Here is a 22,015-nt window from a genome sequence, read left to right on the forward strand (position 1 = left end):
GTGCTGGAGCCTTCATGAAGATCTGCATGCCACCACGCAGGTGCTTGCTGGGTCGGTGTAGAGGCTGCTCGTCGTCACGCAGGTGCCTGCCCAGCTGGTTGAGCTGACAGCTGCATGGGGACGGCGGCGGTGTCTTGGCAGGCGTGGGCCTGGCTGTGGCCCCGCTAATGCTCTCGGCAAGGGTCTTGCCGGAGCCCTGGCAAGGGTCTTGCCGTGGCGTCGTGGTCGTCCCCGGCAAGGATCTTGCCGGGGGTCTTGTGAATTTCCTCGGCTAAAATCCCGCCGAGGGTCATCGTCTTCTGGTCTTCATCTAATCTCATGTGTTTATGATCTTGAAAAAGATCTGCATGCCACCACAGAGGTGCCCCCGAGCCTTGGTTCCAACATAGTCGTTAGCGGCGTTTGGAACTCTTGGGCTCGAGGGTGGCTCGCTCTGTTGGTACTGGGCAAGTTGCCCCGGCAAGGCTCTTGCCGGGGCCGCGGAGGCCGCCCCAGCAAGGGCCTTGCCGGGGGAGCCCACCTCACCCTCTTGCTCTTTGGTGTTTCTAGTCTTGACGTTGCCTTGACCGCCTCGTGCTCCGGCTTTCATTAGGGCGGTCTTGGCGGCGTCGATGGAGGAGGACGAACTCCACCTGGTCGCCGGCACCGGCAAGGCCGCTGGACGGAGCAGCACGGAGGATGCTCGGCGGAGGATGGGAAGGGAGGAGGCCCGGCGGGCGGCTGTGAGGAGGGCCATGGCGCGGCGTATGCGCGCGTTGCAGACTCGAAGCCGTGAACAAGGTTTCGGGGCTTTCGCTCTCGACCTACGCACGTATATCTTTCTTGCTACTTCGTCCCAGAATATAAGAGGTCGCACTCCAACCCGACGATGTACTTTGCTTCTTGAAGAACTAGGACCGTATTGCAGCTAGTTTCCTAATACGTTTCTGTTTACAAGTTGCATTGCGGTATAATTCTTACAAAATTGAACAGTTCCATGAGAAACCACTGAAATACATTATGAAATTCTTGTAACAGAACAAATTGCAGATACTTTTTTTAGGGTAGATTGCAGATACTTTGATGGGAAAACAATGGTCAGCACCATGTCTTTTGTCGCGTAAAACATCATCTACAATTCCAACAGTGAACATTGCGATGGAGCCCCGGCGTTTGCTTTCCTGAGAAACACAGTAGTCAATCCCAGCGGCCCAGGGTTTTGGCTACCGAATCCCAAACAATCTTGTGGGCCACCGAGATTTTTTGTTACCACGGTAACCGACAAATACTGAGTGGCACTACTAGAATCGCCGTTTTTGCCGAGTTTGAAAGAAACTCGGCAAAGCATATATTAAACTCGGTGAAATCTTTATTGAGTGCCAAACTCGGTGCAGCGCACTTGGCTGGACGTATGAGGACCGTCAATTATTAATATTGCCGAGTGCATTCTATATCGTGAACTCAGCGAATATATAAACAACGTTTGACGAGTTCCCACGGGAAAATAAACTCCGCGAACTACACTTGAGAATACTGCCGAGTGCATCTCTGTTTTTCAGCTTCCAATGCATAATACTATCTGATAGTGTACACGACCAAATCCAAAACAGATACACTTGAGAATTAACGAGTAAGTTAGAAATAAGCAAAGCAAACATAGTGAATAAACAAACGGTAATTAACATGGTTTTAACTCTATGTAGGTCTAGCCTTAATGCCACCAAAATCATAGTTACAAAAATGGATCTTAAACACACGGATAAAAGAAAAATTCTTCCGGAAGAGGAAATTGTAGGAGTCTTGATCATGCTGCCCTACGATCTTCACTAGATGAAGATCAATCTTTCTTGATGAAATCCGACAGCTTGTTTAGCCACAAGTGCTGCGTGCGGGGTCCGCTGTCCCTCTTGTACTCATGCAACAGTTTGGCCATTGTTGGCGTGATGCCGCGTAGTTCCAGATACTTGTAGAATGACTTTTGCAGATTCTTATCAAGCTTACTGCACCAGATCCGCAAATGAGGAGCATTTAGTAAATGTGTTGGTGATATAAAAATCGAAGCAAACGTTCAACCAGGCAAAAAAATATATGAAAAAACCAATGAATTAAGTTAGGTTTAGACTTAATCCTTACTCGAAACCGTTATGCGATTCAAGCTGCCCCTTCATCTTCATGGAATCGATGGTGATATAATCGGCATACGCAGAGCAGGAAAATAAAAGGTCCGAGCCATTGCTCTTGGAGACGGTGACATTTAGGCTGATTATACCGTTATCATGGTAGTGTGAGCCTAATGTGTAAGCCCTAATTTCAATCTGCTCACCCTCAAAAGTTCTTCCAAGAGTAATATCAAGGGTACTGCTGCTACTGAGCAACCTATTTTCACGTACTATTTTGAAGGGGAAGAAACCCTCGGCCTCCTGCATCTGTTTTAAGACCAGGAAAATATTGATCCTACTCAGTTTCTCATGCATGATTAGTTACACTAATAATCGGAAGTAATCGATCCCAAACATGCAACTGCAGTTCAGGAACCGAGATCATCATCGCATCAGCGAAGAGATCGATGCGCGTATGTACGTACCTTGGTGGGACGGGTGGATGACTTGATCGTGGAGTCGATGTCGCGGACGAGATGGTCGTCAAAGGTGGAGGCGCCGAGGGAATCGGCCGCGGCGCGCAGGGAGTGCTGTGCGGCGGCGGAGGCAGAGGAGCCGGTCTCGGCGGCGATGGAGTCCAAGTCCAACGCGGCTTTGAGCAAGGCCATCTTGGCGCTGTCGAAGAAGGGGGATGAGCAAGGCGATCTTGGCGTCAAAGGAGAGGCAGCGGGGCGAAGCAGTGCACAGGAGGCGCGGAGGAGGAGAAGGGAGGAGGCCCGGCGGGCGGCGGCGAGGATGGCCATGGCGCGGCAGCTGCGGACTCAAAGCCGTGGACAAGGTTTCTCCTTGACCTACGTATATCTCTCTTCCTACTTCCAGAATTTAAGAGGGTTTAGCGAGGACGTTGGGGTTTAGGTTGTCGGGGGAAGGAGGTGGCTAGGCCCACCTGTCAAGCACTTCCGAACCTGAAAGCTTCGAGCTAGTTTTCTCTTCTTTTCTGTTTGCAAATTCCAACGCAGTAATCTCCTGAAATCCATGAAAAGGCTTAGAAATATATTATCAAATTCTTGTGCTAGACATAACAAATTTCCTTTGTAATTTTTTTTGCGAGAACCTTGTAATTTCTTTAGGACACCATTAACCACCTGACGTTCTGTAGGAGAGGGACTGGAATCGAACGACTCGTTCGATTAGGATGGGGGAGGGGGGCCCATGCAAATAACGCAGTAATCTTCCAAAATTAAACAGTTCCACGAAAAACCCCAGAGATACATTATGAAATTCTTGTGCTAGACATAACAAAATTCCTTCATAGTATTTTTTTAACGGGGATGAATTACTACATTGTCACGAATGTTCTGCCTGCTCTGTCATGTTAATCAGCTGATAGCTGCTCATTTGCCTCTGCTAGTCAAACTGCGGCCAACACAATGTGTTCTGGCGTGTACAACATGGTCTACAATTCCACCACAATCGTGTCACCATGGCGAAAAACCACCAGTTTACAAAATGTGATAGAATGCACCGCACCGAAAAACTGATAGTGGAAAAACACAGACGGTAAATGCTAAGGGCATTGGTGACCTCACTAATTGGCCGGGCCCACCCGTCAGGCTGAGTCGGAAAAAAAATGTGCCACATAGACACCCTGTAAAAACACCGAGGGTGAACGCAACGCAGGAGACAAACCGATCCAGGGCTGTCGAGTGCCATGGAGCTTGCGCCGCCGCCCCCTGGACTGCCGCCTTTGTAGGCGTGTCGCAGCGCCGCCACCCCCGGCATTGTCTTCACAGCCGGCCTCACATACAGGGTTGTCGAGGGCACCAGTGTGCTCGCATCTACAACAAGTGGGAGGTTGACGCGACATCGAGCTCCTGCGGATCGGGCGCTGCATCGAGCTCCCTGAATCCAGTGCGTGGACGACATTCTTTGTGTGGGGTCAGAGCTCCAACCCGAGGGCGCGCGCTGGTCGGCGGCATAGAGCAGGGCAACTAGCTGCGGGAATTCGCTGCACGCGTGTTCCTCATCCACCAACGGTGTGGAGTCGAAGACCGGCGGGCCAGCGCCAGCAGTGCAGGCGAGGCTGTCGGTGAGCATGGCATGGTCGGCTACTTGGCAAAGACGCGCACGAGCATGGCGAAGACAGAAGCGCATGCACATGGAGTTTCCAGCGTCCACAGCGAGAGGGTTGCTAGTGCTCTCTCTTGATGCACTTAAGGTCCACTATCAATTTTTCGATGCGGTGCATTCTGCAACATTTTGCAAAGTGATGGTTTTTCGCTAATGAGGACATAATTGTGATGGTTCTCTGCATTTTATTTAGAACTACAAGAGTTAATTGAGTTGTTTAGTAGTTATCCGATATGAAAACTGAAAATCATTTATAATATTTGAACGACCTTTTCCACTTCATAAGTTGTCACTAAACACTATAGGAGTTATTGAGTTATACAGAAGAAGTTATCAGGCATGAAAACTGAAACATTTAGTTGCCATACTAATTGTAGCATAGGTAGCTTGGTAACTTTAGTTGCTGGTGTCAAGTCTTCGAAGATTTAAACAGTGCCATGAGAAACCACCACGTGCGCCACCCTGTAAACGCTACTTTGCCGCTTGAAGATTAATGGAATGTTCATCCCCATTTTCTAAAAAAAACACTTCCATGAAACATCAAGACAAACAGTATATAGAGTAGTGAATAAAATCATATACTGGTTATATTTACTGATTAAGAACTAAACTTCCCATTCCAAAAAGAAAAATAATTGAATAAACTTTATCATGGAACATTTCAAGCATTTGGGCCCACACTATGAATAAACTTTATCTAAACATTTTTTTGTGTTATGTGTGTTTTATATCTATGTTCTACACTGACTTTGGGTCCCTCACAATATACATTTATTTGACATTTGGTTTTCGCACAAAAGTTGAGTTCTCATGCAAATTGAGTCGCATGTGCGCCACCCTATAATCGCTACTTTGCCGCTTGAAGCTTCATGGAATGTTCAGTTGGGCTGGTTTAGCCCCCGTTGACCTTTCATACAAAACATCGTCTACACTTCCATGAAACATCAAGACACACAGTAGAGTAGATAGAGTAGTGAATAAAATCATATAATGGTTATATTTACTGATTAAGAACTAAACTTCCCATTCCAAAAAGAAAAATAATTGAAGAACTAAACTGATGCTTCAGCCAGGAAGCAGGTGCACGCTAGGGACTGAGAACACACTGGGCATATAAATAGCACATCCATAGAGATAAAGAAGCACCACCAAAAAAAGGAAAAAAAATTCTACTTAGTCGGCAAAAATGTTGTTACAATAAAAAAGATCTAATATCCACTCGTATAGAGGATGTCACGCAGAGCTCTCGAAATAGAAAGTGCAAACAAATTGTTGTCTTATGCCGAGGATGGATCATTCATGGATGGTCTTAATTTTTCCCGACGAAATGCCGCAGCTTGGCCAACCAGACTTGATAATGTTGCCGTTCCTTGCTGATTATGTACTTGTGCAGCAACTTTATGCTGTTTGGAGTGATCCCGCGCACCTCCAGGTACTTGTGGAGTCCCTCCTGAAGGTTCTCATCCAGATCACTGCACACAACGTGGTATGAGCAATTAATAACCAGAGATAAATCAAAATGCCGAAGGTAGCTAAGTTCAACGGATGTGCCTACCTGAAATCAGGACCCTCATCATATGCATTATTATCGCCTTCCTCGGCTCCTGATGGTCGCTGCCTCACAGACACGGTATCGATGGTGATCTCGTCGTGATAGGCGTCACAGGCAAATTTCATGCTTGAGCCATCAGGCTTCGACACAGTGACCGTGAGAGGGAGGCTGTGTTCTATTTTCTTGCGAATAGGGAGGTTGTATTCTCCTGTACGGTTCTTGGCTTCATCTTTCGAAGATGATGATGACTCATCTGAAGATGAGGACTCGTCTGAAGATGATGAGGTGTCGTTATCTGAAGAGGATGAGGTTTCATCTGAATACCATGAAGAGTTGTCTGAAGATGATGAGGTCTCGTTGTCTGAAGATGATGAGGTTTCGTCTGAAGATGACGATGACGAGTTTGAGGATTCCTGCAGATCGACGTCCTCCTCATCACTGGCAAGTCTGGGCATGGAAACCAACACCTCAATCTTCTCACCCTTTAAACATCTTGTAAGAGTAACGTCGGTCCTGGTAAGCTCCTCGATTTTGCTGATTTCAAAAGGGAACTCACTCGAAATCTCCTCGGCCTGTTTTAAGATGAAAAAGAAACATGGTACCAACGATGACAATTGCTCCGAAAACTAACATGAAAGTTGTTCACAGAAGATTTAGATGTAATATAAAAATCAGAACAAGGAGATTGCTTGTGCAAAATGTACACAGCATTAACTACGGCTACATTACCTTACAATGGTGAAGGCATAAAGCAGAGCATCTCCAAACAAAAGCAACTGCATCTCACAAAAACTTTCCCATCTTTCCTACTACATCATCAAAGAAACGTTTTTGTGGAGGCGCTAACCCAGACCTGGTGGCTGATGCCGGGCTAGGATTGAAAGGCGGTCCCTTTCACTCCTACTACCGTGGCGGGGGGTCGTGACGTGGATGGCCGATGGAGTCCGGGGCCATGGATGCTGGGGTGGCGGTCTTGGATGGTGGGCCTCACTGTTGGCTTTCCGGCAGGCTGCGTGGTGATGGTGGCGTCTCTCATCCTTGGTCGTGTGGGCAGTAAGGGGTGGAGTGGTGGGAGGCTCTGGTCTGCGCTGGCAGTGCCCAGATCTGGTGTAGATTGGCTAGCCCTCGTTGAGATGGTGATCGGGACCCCTCCTGGTGGCGTTGGCGAGTCTCCGAGCGAAAGCTTCGCGTTATATGGCGCCGGCGTCGGCGGCGCCCGTGGGGTCGCATGCTTCTTGGAGCCGTCGTCGTGGACCTCGTTATGTTAGGGCTTCAGGTGAAAACCTTTGTCTATAAGCTTGGACTCGGCAACGGCGACGCGCTGCGCCATCACCTTCTTGGGGGCGTTGTTGTGGAGCTTAGGAGTCTACGGTCGGGTCTTGACGAGATGTTAGCTTGTTCTAGGTTATTGTTGTATCTTTTGATCTACTTTGTAAGAGGGCATCCTCACCACTATGTATCGTTCGGCCGTGTACTCTGTCATGTTGCGTTATTCATAAAGCGGGGCAAAAGCCTGTTTTGAAAAAAAATGTTTTTAGGGCACCCCAGCAAAGCACGTGCAAACACAATCACACACCCCAGCAAAATTAGGGCAACAACTAAAGGCTGGAGACTCAAAAGACAAAAGTAGGCCAATCTCTACCGAGTAAAGGAGCACCAACACAGAAATCTATGGGTACTAAAACAGTGATAGCAGAACTAGCCAGTAGTAGTAGATTGGCGAACTGGAAGTGTGGAACTCGATCGGCGGAAGTGCGCGCACGTACCAGGTTGCCGTTGTAGGAGTGCATCGAGGAGTCGATTACGCCGAGGAGCTCGCCGTCATGCGTGGCGGCGTGGAGTGAGTCAGCCTTGGCACGGAAGCTGACGGCCTCGGCTCGGTAGGATGCGGCTTCGGCGCGGCAGGAGGCGGCCTCGGCGCGGAGGGAGCGGATCGAGGAGGAGGAGGATCGAGGAGGAGGACGAGAACGGCGCAGCGGCGGCCTTGGGGCGTAGCAGGGCAGAGGCGCGGCGGGCGGCGACAGTGAGGAGGGCCATGGCGCGAAGATACAGCCTACAGCGGAGAAGGGTTTTGGTGGGTTTCCTTAAGTACGACTAAGAATTATGCTGGGCCCACCTGCCAGCACTACCAGAAATTATCTAGTTGCCGACGGCCTCATCTATGCCGACGGCGCCCGTCGGCATAAATGGACATATGCCGACGGCCAAGGGCAGGCCGTAGGCGTAGAATACCCGTCGGCAAATGTGTATCTATGCCGACGGGGGCCGTCGGCATATTACGGCCGTCGGGACAGCTCACGGTACGCCTACGGGGACCGTCGGCATAGAAGAGGCCGTCGGCATAGAAAGGGCCCACCTACCTGATTAGCGGCGACCGTTTGACGGCGTCAAAACTACACCGACGGGGGATAACTGCGGCCGTCGGCATAGAATTGCTAACATCCGTCGACACGTCATCGATCCGAGGGAGTGAGGCCTTGTGGTGTGGCAGAGATATGCCGACGGCATAGCCGTCGGCATAGTCCTAACCCATGCTATCTGCCACGTCATCAATCCGCGTGCAATGCCATGTCATCGATCCGTGGGATCGTAGCTCCGTGTGTGCGGCATACATTTATTTTTTTATTTTTAGTTTATATATTTATTATTTTGTATTTTTTCACAACATAAATGTGCGTTATCTAAACAAAAAACATGCCCCGATGGTATATCGATTGCCCCCCTCACGGACGTCGCTGCTGCCGTGTCACGGAGGGGGGAAACGGTCGACATGGAGGGAATCTGGTTAGAGGGGGGATTCGGGGTGGCCTTCGGGGTGTAGCTATGCTACCGAAATATCGCATGGGTCCCGATGCATGTGTGAAAGTGTTCTGGCATGCGTAGACGCCCGTCTTGGGGCTCCATGGTGTGGCCCCCTCCACGGAAGGCAGAGCCGCCGTCACTTGGAGGGGGGAAGGTGCGGGTGCGGTGGAACCGGAGGGAATCTAGTGTTGGGTTGGGTCCAAACCGTGTTCGGGGATGTTGCTATGGGCTGACCTATCGCAACCAGGTGGAAGAGTCCACCGGTCAAAGCCCGCCCGGCGAAAGTCAAAGGGCTAGATCTACTCGTCCACTAGGATTCGGGGTGGCCTTCGAGGTGTAGCTATGCCACCGAAACATCGCACGGGTCCTGATGCATGTGTGAAAGTGTTCTGGCATGCGTAGACGCCCGTCTTGGGGCTCCATGGTGTGGCCCCCTCCACGGAAGGCAGAGCCGCCGTCACTTGGAGGGGGGATGGTGCCGGTGCAGTGGAACCGGAGGGAATCTAGTGTTGGGTTGGGTCCAAACCGTGTTCGGGGATGTTGCTATTTGCTGACCTATCGCAACCAGGTGGAAGAGTCCACCGGTCAAAGCCCGTCCGGCGAAAGTCAAAGGGCTAGATCTACTGGTCAACTGGGATTCGGGATGGCCTTCGGGGTGTAGCTATGCCACCGAAACATCGCATGGGTCGCGATGCATGTGTGAAAGTGTTCTGGCATGCGTAGACACCCGTCTTGGGGCTCCGTGGTGTGGCCCCCCTCCACGGAAGGCAGAGCAACCGCTATTTAGAGGGGGGGGATGGTGCGGGTGCGGTGGAACCGGAGGGAATCTAGTGTTGGGTTGGGTCCAGACCTTGTTCGGGGATGTTGCTATGGGCTGACCTATCGTAACCAGGTGGAAGAGTCCACCGGTCAAAGCCCGTCCGACGAAAGTCAAAGGGCTAGATCTACTGGTCAACTAGGATTCGGGGTGGCCTTCGGGGTATAGCTATGCCACCGAAACATCGCACGGGTCCCGATGCATGTGTGAAAGTGTTCTGGCATGTGTAGACGCCCGTCTTGGGGCTCCGTGGTGTGGCCCCCCTCCACGGAAGGCAGAGCAGCCGTCACTTAGAGGAGGGATGGTGCGGGTGCGGTGGAACCGGAGGGAATCTAGTGTTGGGTTGGGTCCAAACAGTGTTCGGGGATGTTCCTACGGGCTGACTTATCACAACCAGGTGGAAGAGTCCACCGGTCAAAGCCCGTCCGGCAAAATTCAAAGGGCTAGATCTACTGGTCAACTCGGATTCGGGGTGGCCTTCGGGGTGTAGCTATGCCACCGAAACATCGCACGGGTCCCGATGCATGTGTGTAAGTGTTCTGGCATGCGTAGATGCCCGTCATCAATTTAAACTCTGGACTTCTTTTGTGTTCAGTATGCAGCATTTAAAGCGACGCCATCAATTTCCAACATGTTCTGACATCATTTGTTGTTTTTCGGTCATTTACCTAATTGTTTAGAGATCTAAATGACCGTGAAATTGAAAATCACTAGAAAATGAATCCTGAAAATGTTGAAACTTGGCATGGTATCATCATATCACCTGCATAGCATGCGCGAAAGAGTAGAGAGGGTCACGGCAAAAACTGGACGCACTTCGTGTACAAACTGGACAAACTCTTTCCGAGTATCAGGGTTTCGGAGTCCGGAGTGGGTACTAATGTGCATCCCACCAATCAGGAAGAATCACTCGGATCGTGTGTTTCTTTCTAGCTCTTGCGAGTCGTTGGATCAAGGGTGTGTTTCTTCCTAGCTCATGTGAGTCGTTGGATCGAAACTACCACAATCACTTTGTGAGCCAGGCGACCCTATATATAGCCCACCTCTCGCCTTCCCTGCATAAGTCTTTCAGTTCATCGACTACATACATCTACCAGTTCATCGACTGCATACATCTACCAGTTCATCGACTGAATACAAATCATTCGGATTCGCCATCATACGTCCAACCGTGCATTTTATATGCATATATATGCATCACGAGCCACGGTTGGGCTGTATGATGGCGATACCGATTGGTTTGTTCTAGATCCGACATAAAAGGTTTGATACAACTTCTTTTTTGTGACATAAGAGCTATCTCTCCTCCTACCTATTTTAGTTACACAACTACCTATTTGTGCCAAATTTTCACTTTTGCTGTTGCTCTTGCATCATAAGCATCCATGTTAACTGGACTTACAAGTAATGCAATTTAACCAAACTATCTTGCGCCAAATCTTGCGCCGACGGCCTCTCACAAGTCTGGAAGTGTTGTGGCGGTTGCAAACGCCCGGCACGCATGTCCGGGGTGTGCCCCCCTCATAGACGGCGCTGCCGCCGGCACCTGGAGGGGGGAAACGGACGCATGGGGTCTACATGGAGGGGATCTTGCTGTGGGTCTGGCCCGGATGTTGCTCCAAAGTGTTCCTATGGGCTGACCTAACACAACCGGATGGGGACGTCCACTGGTCAAAGCCCGTCCGTGCAAAGTCAAAGGGGTAGATCCCGTGGTCAAACGCTACAGGGTTAGGCGGGACGGGGGGCCTGGGGGGTAGCAATGCCACCGGAGCGTCGCACCGGGCCCTCATACATGCGGGGTGGTGTGGTGGCATGTCCGAAGAGGCGGGACGCGTCTCCGGTTGGCAGAGGGAGTAGGAAGGAGAGCATGACCACGATGAGCTATGTGCAAACTTGATCCGTCTGCAGTGTGGATGCGGTCCCTTCCAGGGTACTTCTCCCTCACGGCGTCTACGGCTGTGGCCGGTGGCCTCCGGGGGCTAGCATGCCGCCAAAATCTTGCGTAGGCGGCCTCTCACAAGTCTGGAAGTGTTGTGGCGGTTGCAACCACCCGACACGCGTGTCCGGGGTGTGCCCCCCCTCACGGACGGCGATGACACGGTAGTAGACGTTCTGCGGTAACGATGCGGCAGAGGGGGGTCCACACCCCGGAGACGCGTGCCGCCTCTTCGGACATGCCACCACACCATCCCGCATGTATGAGGCCCCGATGCGACGCTCCGGTGGCATTGCTACCCCCCTAGGGCCCCCGTCCCGCCTAACCCTGTAATGTTTGACCACGGGATCTACCCCTTTGACTTTGCACGGACGGGCTTTTAGCAGTGGACGTATCCACCCGGTTGTGTTAGGTCAGCCCATAGGAACACTTTGGAGCAACATCCGGGCCAGACCCACGGCAAGATCCCCTCCGTGTAGACCCAACGCGTCTGTTCCCCCCCCCCCTCTAGGTGCCGGCGGCGGCGCCGTCCGTGAGGGGGGGGGGCACACCCCAGAGACGTGTGCCGCCTCTTCAGACATGCCAGCACACCATCCCGCATGTATGAGGTCCCGGTGCGATGCTCCGCTGGCATTGCTACCCCCCTAGGGCCCTCGTCCCGCCTAACCCTGTAGCGTTTGACCACGGGATCTACCCCTTTGACTTTGCACGGACGGGCTTTTAGCAGTGGACGTATCCACCCGGTTGTGTTAGGTCAGCCCATAGGAACACTTTGGAGCAACATCCGGGCCAGACCCACGGCAAGATCCCCTCCGTGTAGACCCGACGCGTCCGTTTCCCCCCCTCTAGGTGCCGGCGGCGGCGCCGTCCGTGAGGGGGGGCACACCCCAGAGATGTGTGCCGCCTCTTCGGACATGCCAGCACACCATCCCGCATGTATAAGGTCCCGGTGCGACGCTCCGGTGGCATTGCTACCCCCCTAGGGCCCCCGTCCCGCCTAACCCTGTAGCGTTTGACCACGGGATCTACCCCTTTGACTTTGCACGGACGGGCTTTGACCAGTGGACCTCCCCAGCCGGTTGTGTTAGGTCAGCCCATAGGAACACTTCGGAGCAAAATCCGGGCCAGACCCACAGCAAGATCCCCTCCGTGTAGACCCGACGCGTCCGTTTCCCTCCTCCAGGTGTTGCGGTCCGTGAGGGTTAGACGGGACGGGGTACCGGAGGGGGGGTAGCAATGCCGCCAGGTGTTGCGGTGGGCCCTCCTATGCTTGTGGAAGTGTGATGTTACTCGCAGGCACCCGACGCGCGGCTCCGGGGTGTGCACCCCTCACGGTCGTCGCTGCCGCCGTGTCACAGAGGGGGGAAACAGCCACGTTGGGCCGAAAACTATCTATTCCGACGGGCAGAATGCAGTCAATTTTTTTGTGAGAACCAATAAACATGTTGAATATTTATGTGTTAGAAAAAATGCAACTTAAAATAATGAAAAAAATACCTATGCCGACGGCTTGGCCGTCGGCATAGGCGTACACGTGGCATACAGAGATATGCCGACGGCTAAGCCGTCGGCATATACTCACCTTATCCATCCCCTGGGGCGCCCCGTCCACTCGTTCTCCTCCTTTCTCCCGACCCCCGCGCCTCCCAACCGCATCGCCGCCGCCGCGCGCCTAGGCCTCCACCTACCCACGCCGCCGCCTCCTCACAACCCGTGCCGCCGCCGCCGCCAAACCCCGCGCCGCCTCGCCTCCACCCCGGTCAAGCCCCACCCCGCTCCGCGCCGCCGAACCCCGCGCCTCCTCACAACCCGCGCCGCCGCCGCCGCCCAACCCCCCGCCGCCTCGACCCCGCCCCGGCCTGCCCTCTCCAACCCCGCGCCCCGACCGCCCCTGCCTCTCCAATGCCCCGCCGTCTAGACCAAACCGCCTCCTCCTCGACCCTGTGCGGCGCCGGCGGCGGTCCCGAGCACGGCTGGCCGCGGCTCTCGCCGGCCCACGCCCCTGCTGTGTTGGCCGGGCTTCTCCGGCCGGCCCAACCCCGCCCCGGCCCTCCCGTCACCTCCACCGCCGGCCCCTGCCTCCAACGCCACCACCGCGACGCCGCTCTGCCCGGTGAGCTAACACTTCTATTTTTTCTTCATTTTTTGCATTATTTAGCTACTGTTGGATGTATGAATGGATGCATGGATGGATGTTGGATGTTGTTAGGTTGCTAGATGGATGAATGTTGTATGTGTCTTAGATGGATGGAGGAATCTCGGCAAAACGAATTATTTTGCTACGGTTAGGTTGCTAGATGGATGAATCTCGGCAAAATGAATTATCATAGTTAAAAAAGCAACTTGAGTCACTTAGTTTATAAAATTGTTAACGAAGATTTTATTTTTAGTTTGTGATGTTGTTAAGTAGCTATGTGAGATGTGCTTCAAATTTGGGATATGATAAGTGGTTATTTCATCATGATGATCTTGCTAAAAAAATTGATGTGTCAATGCTTAATGTGAGGTGATGACCTAAATTGCGATATGATTAGTTCTTCCAAATTTGACAGTTGACAAAATATGACTTTTCTTTATAGTTTAAAGTGTCAATGCTTAATGTGAGGTGATGACCTAAATTTTTTCCACTCGGTGTAATTAACAGGATTTGTGGTGTTCCATCTTCGTGGAGTGATTGTCGACGTTGGAGGTGTTGGTCCACGATCGTCCCTCTGCTTTGATCGACTACATCGGAGGGTGAGCAACAATTCCATGACCTCGTCCACTTTTTTTCCATGTCACTAGATTAAATTTTCACATCAAGTCGCGTAACCTAGGTCTCCCGTCCGAAAGGGTTGCATCGATAAATATGCATTCAATTGCATATTTATCACCGTAGCTCTTTCGGATTCTCCAGCGTTTTCCATGGACAGCCCAAGGATGTGTAGATTGGGTATGATCTCCATGTTCTATCCCGTTCCAAGACAGGATTTCGGCGGCGCCTCCCCGTTGTTCTCCGGAGCACATTCTCTCGGCTATTTGCCGAGACGTGTATCTGGAGAACAGCGGGGAGGTGCTGCCGAAATTTTGTCTCGAAACGAGGTAGAACGTACTCAATCTACACATCCTCGGGTGGGATTAGGACCCATCTTTACCTATTAGAGATGTAGGTGGATTAAACGCGGTAGAAACTGAAAATTTGATGTGATTAATTTAAGTGAATCCTTAATTATGTTGTGTGGGTTGCAAAAAAGTAGAGGATGGCAGATAATCAGTGGATGTACAGTGGTTTTATCCGTCGGAATCGAGTAACATCAGAGTGGATCGCGAAAACCGATGTGTATTTGAAGGAGATATTCCGTCGTCCAATGAGAATTATCCCACCATGCCCCTGTGCGAGATGTGCCAGATGTCACCGCAGAAATCAGACGGACATGAGTGAGCACCTTCGCACGCACGGATATATGCCAAACTTTGACATGCCGCCGATAAACATAGCCGAGCAGGACCGTGGTAGAGAGGAGGTGATGCGACAACGCATCGATGGATATGAGGACGACGGGGTCAGGGACATGCTAGATGATGTCATTGTTGCAGAAACGGCAAATGCGACACCTTCAGATAATGAACCGGAGGAGCCGGAGGCAACCGCAAAGGCCTTCTTGGAGGTCTTGGCCTCGTCGAAGAAACCTCTTTATGCGGGTGCGAAAATATCTCAGCTGGATGCCATCTCGCAACTGATTGCAGTCAAGGCTGAGTACGACAGTAGCCAGAAATGCTTCGAAGCATTCCTGGGAGTATGGGCTAACAGCCTCCCTGAGGGTCATGAACTGCCGAAAAGCATGTACGATACAAAGAAAATCATGAAGGCACTCTCTATGGATTATGAGAAAATAGATGGTTGCCCGAAGAATTGCCTTTTGTTTAGGCACGAGTATGCAGATGACAAGTACTGTAGGAAGCGCGGTTCGTCTCGGTACATTGAGGTGGTCGGTGAGGATGGTGAGAAAAAGAAGCTAACCATCCCCGTTAAGGTTCTTCGGTATCTTGATTTTATAAAAAGACTGCAGCGCCTTTTCATCATGAAGGAGTCTGCCAAAATGATGAAGTGGCACAAGGAAGGTATAAGGTACAATCCAAAAAAATTGTACATCCATCGGGAGGGGAAGCATGGAAGTCATTTGATGAAGAATACCCCGAGGAAGCAGCCGAGGCTGGGAATGTAAGAATAGCCATATCAGGTGATGGGTTGAATCCATATGGTATGTCGTCCAATCCATACAGCTGCTGGCCTGTGTTTGTAATTCCGCTCAATCTTCCTCCCGGTGCCCTAATACAGCTGCTGGGACCACTGGGAAGCGGCCCGCCACGCGGACCATGAGACCCATGCCAAGGTCGTGATCACTACTTTCTGGGTGAGTTCTCTTCAGAAGCACAAGTCCATTCTAGTTTCATGAATGATTTAACTCATGGCTTCTCCCATTCTTGTTTCATGCATGATTGTGGAAATTCTATCGAGTTCTTCCGGAGCACAGGGCTAGAGCGGACCAGATCATGCTGCGCCAATGCAAGAAGAAGGCCCGCCAGATGCAGTATGAGGTGCTCTATGTGGCCATCTCCACATACTACCACGACTATCTTGGTGTGAAGATGACCAAGGAAGAAGCGCGGAGGATGGGCATTACCTTGGAGAGGCCCGAGTTCTTGGCGGTAAGTATAAAAGATTTTCCATTATGCTTTCATTACCTTGTGGTACATTATGCTTTATGCTTTATGCTTCCATAACACCAATTTGGACACACCTACATGCCATTATGCTTTTATTATGTAGGTGTGTCCAAATTGATGTTATGGAAAAGACGAGTCCTGGGCGGCATTGGTGGATCTTTGGTGTGATGAGGCTGGAGCCTGGGCGGCTATGAGAACCAAAATAAGGCTAACCGAGGGACGGAGGGAGTACATGCTCAGGGAAACCGAAACCACTATCTCCACAAGGCAGTTAATGTATGACTAACCCCATTAAACATTCTTCTTCTTCTATTTACCATCACTTTCTTATGTATGACTAACCTCTGTTTGGTGGTGCAGGAGGAGAAACTAAAGCGACCACTCTCACACATGCAGGCGTGGGAGATCGCCCATACGTGGAAGGACCCCAAGCCTGGCGAGCCCAAGTACTATGGCAAGAAGACCGCAGGGAGGAAGAAGGCCTACTCCGAAGCGTATCTGGAGTTACATCCTGACACACCTGACCCCATTGCGGCGCCTCTGGACGACATGGCGGTGGTGAGGATGGGGCCCAAGGACCACGGTCGGGAGGCGGTTCTCGATGCTATGATCACTCCTAGTATCTCCTACACACAGCTTCGTTGGATCGACCCGAGCCTGAGCCAGCGCACGAGCCAGCCAGTGACTAGTACACAGTCCCTCTTTCAGGAGCAACAATTTGTAAGTATTTTCCCTCTTATCTTCATTTCTCACTTCATTTTCCGCATTTAGTAGTTTTATGAGTTCCATCATGTCATACTGTAGGCCTACATGGAGTACACACGCCAGGAGACCATGGCGTGGCATCAGAGGCTTTATGAACACCAAGTGCAGAGGGATAGCCAGATGCAGTAGGCTTTTCAGGATATCGCGGCCGGCAGGTGTCCTCAGTTCCCTCCAGCATAATGCCCTCCAGCACAACCAATGCTGATGAGCTTTGAGGAGTTTGTGGCACAGAACGCTGGCCCCTCGCCGGTTAGTTCATCCCCAATCTATTCACCCAAAGCATGTCATGCCTTTCAACACAGTCATATATCCCGTGCATATGTCTTTTCAACATCCAGGGAATAGGTGGATCTACCGTTGGCGGTGGTCTTCGCAGCACTCTGGAGACACGGAGCCCGACCACTCCGATCCACGGAGGCGGAGGCGGAGGAGGAGGCGGTCTTGGCGGTAGCGCTGCCGCTAGCAGTGACGACCTGGGCTTCGGCGGTCTTGGCGGTGACGACCTCCGTGGTGCTCGACGTCCTGGCGCTTAAGCCTTTGGGTCACATTGTGGCGGTCTTCGTGGTGATGATACTTATATGCTTGTGATGTTTCTTATTGTTGTTTGTGAGATTCTTATGCTTGGTGGTGATGATACTTATATGTTTATGCTTTGCGATGCTTCTTATGATGTGTGATGATGAATTTGTTGTGTGATGCTGCTGGGCCAGCTGTTATGTGATGCATATATTTGTTGTGTGATGCTGTATATATTCAAATGAATTGAGCTGAAACAAAACAGAAAAAAGAAAAAAAAACAGACAGAAACTATGCCGACGGCTAGGCCGTCGGCATAGAGCTGCCGTGAGCTCCCAATGGTTGCCACGTGGCAGGGCTATGCCGACGGCTTAGCCGTCGGCTTAGTTTGAAACTAAGCCGACGGCTAAGCCGTCGGCATAGGCCTGCTCCAGGAGCTCCCAGTGGCTGCCACGTGGCAGGTCTATGCCGACGGTCTAGCCGTCGGCATAGTTTCACCCTAAGCCGACAGCTAGGCTGTCGGCATAGACCCGCCCCAGGGGTGACGCCTGCTCGCCACGTGGCGAGCACGCGTTGGTCAGCACTTGACGGCGGCCGCCGTTTGGCGATAACGTTGCCGACGGCCGGGGCCGTCGGCATAGATGTACGGACATCGTCGGGATAGGGCCTATGCCGACGGCCTTTCTATGCCGACGACATTCCTGGCTACGCCGACGGATATGTTGCCGACGGCCCTATGCCGACGGGGGCCGTCGGCATAGGCCTGTCCCGACGGCCATTCAGGGCTATGCCGACGGCCCTGGCCGTCGGCATAGGGTGCGATTCCGGTAGTGCAGGTAAGCGTAACGTGTTTGGAAAATTGTGTGCAATTAATATTCGATGAGATTCTTGTCTAAATGATTCTCCACATGTAGTGGACATTTGAGAGCCTACGATAATGTATCAGGATTCCCAAATACCGAAGAGGAAACTTGGCCTTGCTTGTAGCCGGGTAACTCTGGTAATTGGGTGGCTGCCTCACGGGCTTCACCAAAACAAAACAATTCATTATTATGAAAATTTATTTTAAGTTCATACATGCGCTTGAATGCTAAAAGATGTTGCTTTGAGTTTTTAGCCTTTTCATACCATGCCCCACAAAGAATTGTTTTATTGGCATATTGAATGATGGAGAGACCACCATCTACCAAGTGTTGCACCAGTTCATCAGTTTGGCCATAATTTTTTACGCTCAACCGCTATGTTAAATAACATCAATGATAGCGGGTCGGCCTTTCTAGTTCTATTTTTGTTTCTACTAAGTGAAGGCCAATGTCATAGTTGACTTTTATGGCCACCCTAACTCTAACGTTGAAACTAGGAACCCACACACGTTATTATTCAGTTAATCTCTTTACTTAGGGCTGGAATTCGAGCCGAGTCGAGCCAACTTGGCTCGACTCGCCGGAGCTCGTTTCGTTAACGAGCTAGCTCGACTTGACTCGTTATTATAACGAGCTCAAATCCAAGATTGGCTCGACTCGTATAACTCGCGAGTTGGCTCGTTAAGCTTGTTAAGCTCGTTAAAGATATAAACATAAAATCCTTAAATATTATAAAAATAATTGTGTATATATTAAACATATATATTACTAAACAATAGTAATTTTCTTGTAACGCATGAGTCTCTTGGGCGGCTGGGCCTTCAAAAGCTAGGCCTTATGTTGTGCGCCTAGGACATAGGGTGCTGAGTGGCTGATTTTTTTTGTATTGGGAGTGGCTGATTTTTTGTACTAAGCCTAACGAGTTATACGAGTACTCTTGAGATTGGCTCGTTTAACTTGGTCTATAAACGATCTTAAACTAAAGCTCGCGACTCGAGCCGAGTCACGAGCTACTCGTTTAACTCGCAAGCTTCGAGCTTTTTTTTCAACCCTATCTTCACTATATAGTTGAAAAGCCCATTTGACTTTGCCATAGGCGTTTGTAAACTCATCTTAAAAGCCCACAACACTCAACGTTTTGCGGTGCAACTCAAGCACCGTATCATGCCAGGCCATCTAGATATTCATGCCAGGCGCACGTACCAGATTGCCGTTGTAGGAGTGCATCGCGGAGTCGATTACGCCGAGGAGCTCGCTGTCGTGCGTGGCGGCGCGGAGTGAGTCGGCCTTGGCACGGAAGCTGACGGCTTCGGCTCGGTAGGATGCGATTTCGGTGCGGCAGGAGGCGGCCTCGGCGCGGAGGGAGCGGATCGAGGAGGTGGAGAATGAATAGGGCCTGCGCCTGATCGACGAGAACGGTGCAGCGGCGGCCCTGGGGCGTAGCAGGGCAGTGGCGCGGCGGGCGGCGACGGTGAGGAGGGCCATGGCGCGAAGCTACAGCGGGGAGGGGTTTTGGTGGTTTTCGTTAAGACGATTGAGCATTATGCCAGGTAAGCGTAACGTGTTTGATTCAACCATTGTGTTTCTTGAAGAAGAAGGATTTTAAACCTTTTTTCTTCTCTTTTCGTTCTGCTGAAAAATGCAGTGTAATATTTTCTTCATAAATTAGACTATTCTACAAATCTCTGCAATATTTCCTCGGAATAGAAAATTATCTGCAACACTATGAGATTTTTTTTTCTAAACTTCTTCTATTTGTCACCACTTTTCCTTTTTTTTTAAAGAGACAAGCTTTTTTTGTAGTATTTTTTTTAGTAAAAAGAAAGAGACGAGTTTGCTACATTGTGGCAGACGTCTGCTTGTGCTTGTCATATTCATTTGGACGACTGGTAGTCTAGCAGCCCATTTAGAATATCTCCAATAAAGAATGCAAATTTGGAGATGTAAAACAGAAGATGTAAAAATTTACATTTCTAAAAAGTGCATTTTGCATCTCTCAAAATAGGCAACTCCAACAAATGATGTATATTGAGATGTAAAAGAGCAATTCTAACAAATGTTGTATTCCAAGATGTAAAACTACTACTCCAACGGATCGAGCGGCGGCGGCCAAGCTTCGGTAGGAGCGCCAGCGACCGAGCGACGATGATCGGCGCGGCACCCGAGCGTCTTGCCGACGGCAGGAGCTCGAATGGCCGGTGGCGGTAACTCAAATCGGGCGACGGCGTTGCGGAGGGGACTCGAATCAGGCGGCGATGTTAACTCGAATGGCTGTTGGTGATAACCTGAATTAGCCGGTGGCAAAACGGTGCGAGAAGCTCAAACTAGATGGCGTCGGGAGCTCGAATGGCCCGCGGCGATAACTCAAATCGGGTAGCGGCGACGGAGCGGCGGAAGCGGCGCCAGAAACTTGAATCGGGCGACAGAAGCGACATTGGGAGCTCAAATAGTCGGCAGCGGTAACTCGAATTGGGCGGTGGCGGAAGCGGCGACGGAGTGGCGCCAGAAGCTTGAATCGAGCGGCGGAAGTGGCGGCAGGTGTGTGGGGAAATCTGGCAGCGGCAGGGCAGCGGGAGAACTCAAATCGAGCAGCGGCTGGGCCGCGAAAAAGCGGTCGATGCAGCAAATTTTCAGGTAGAGGGCAACTCGGGGCGATGGAACCAGTGGCGGCAAGGTGGGTCTGATCGACGGTGGAGGTGGCGGCGGGGACGCCGAAATCGTCCATGGTCTAGGCGGCGGGTGTGGTTGGCGCACAGGAGGCGGGCGGGCCGGCGGAAACAAAATGAAGGCGGTTGGCGGTTGGTGTGCGGCTAGGGTTTTTACATCTCTTGTACTAGGTGAAGATGTATATTTGCATCGTGAGGTATTGTATTTTACATCTTCGGGCAATAGAGATATAATTTTTTTTACATCTACATTATCTGTTGGAGAGGGGTTTTTAGGTCTCGGAGATGCATAAGTTAGTTATTTTTACATCTACATCTCAGAGATGCATAAGTTAGTTATTTTTACATCTACATTTTGTATTGGAGATGGTATTAGTTATTCACTACACCTCCCTCGCCGGCTCCTTCACTTGAGAGCTCATGATTGGCGCTTATATAAAGGCGCCTCCATGTCTCGCATTAATGGAGACCTATGGAAACCTATGGAACACTCGTTGAAGAGGGAAAGCAATATGGGCCAGCCCATACACACGGGATGCTACAGCCACGTTTTTTTTTTCTTTTTCCGTTTTCTCTTTTTGGCATGATGTTTTCTAAATTTGTTTATACTTTAAAATATTCGATCTATATATATATATATATATATATATATATATATATATATATATATATATATATATATATATATATATATATATATATTACAAAATAGACGCTACAAGAAAAATTGATCAAGCATTTGAATTTTTTAAATATGTATAGAGAAAATGTTTATCACATCTACGAAAAATGTATACAAAAACAAATATGTATGTAAAAGTCGATCATGTATTTAAAACATTTTAATCAATCATTTGAAAAAATGGCTGAACAAGTATTTGAAAAATGTTAAACAAGCATCTGCCGGGCCATGCCCCCCCACCCAATGATCAGTGCTCTTCAACCACACCCCTTTACCAACAACGGTGTGTTTAGCTATCGCAAGTTTGGCAATTCCAGTCCACCGGCGCACTGCATAATTCTCTCCTCTCGCATCAGCCTGCCCACACAACTAATGTTAAAGCATCTCTAGCAGACTCCGTATAATGCCGACCCGTAAAATGCATTTACAATTCACGGAAAACTAGTGTTAGAGCATCTCTAGCAGACCCCATATAATGCCGACCCGCAAATCAGTAATTTG

General features: G+C 50.4%; 1 protein-coding gene across 1 annotated transcript; it reads right to left on the reverse strand.

Annotated features, from left to right (window-relative positions):
- Positions 1–1,657: 1,657 nt before the first annotated feature.
- LOC123057753 (uncharacterized protein At2g39795, mitochondrial-like) lies at positions 1,658–2,941 on the reverse strand. Its single transcript, XM_044480659.1, has 3 exons — positions 2,564–2,941; positions 2,113–2,405; positions 1,658–1,979 (listed from the first exon to the last, which is right to left on the reverse strand). The coding sequence occupies exons 1-3, from the start codon at positions 2,879–2,881 to the stop codon at positions 1,817–1,819; spliced, it is 774 nt and encodes a 257-aa protein (XP_044336594.1). The 5' UTR covers positions 2,882–2,941; the 3' UTR covers positions 1,658–1,816.
- Positions 2,942–22,015: the final 19,074 nt, after the last annotated feature.

Source organism: Triticum aestivum, chromosome 3A, assembly GCF_018294505.1.
Source record: "Triticum aestivum cultivar Chinese Spring chromosome 3A, IWGSC CS RefSeq v2.1, whole genome shotgun sequence".
In the NCBI taxonomy this organism is placed as follows: Eukaryota; Viridiplantae; Streptophyta; class Magnoliopsida; order Poales; family Poaceae; genus Triticum; species Triticum aestivum.

Coding starts and splice junctions, on each gene's coding strand:
- LOC123057753 (XM_044480659.1), bottom strand. CDS start 2,881: ATGGCCATCCTCGCCGCCGCCCGCCGGGCCTCCTCCCTTCTCCTCCTC. Junction 2,406..2,563: donor CATCCACCCGTCCCACCAAG/GTACGTACATAC, acceptor GTCTTAAAACAG/ATGCAGGAGGCCGAGGGTTT. Junction 1,980..2,112: donor GAATCGCATAACGGTTTCGA/GTAAGGATTAAG, acceptor GATCTGGTGCAG/TAAGCTTGATAAGAATCTGC.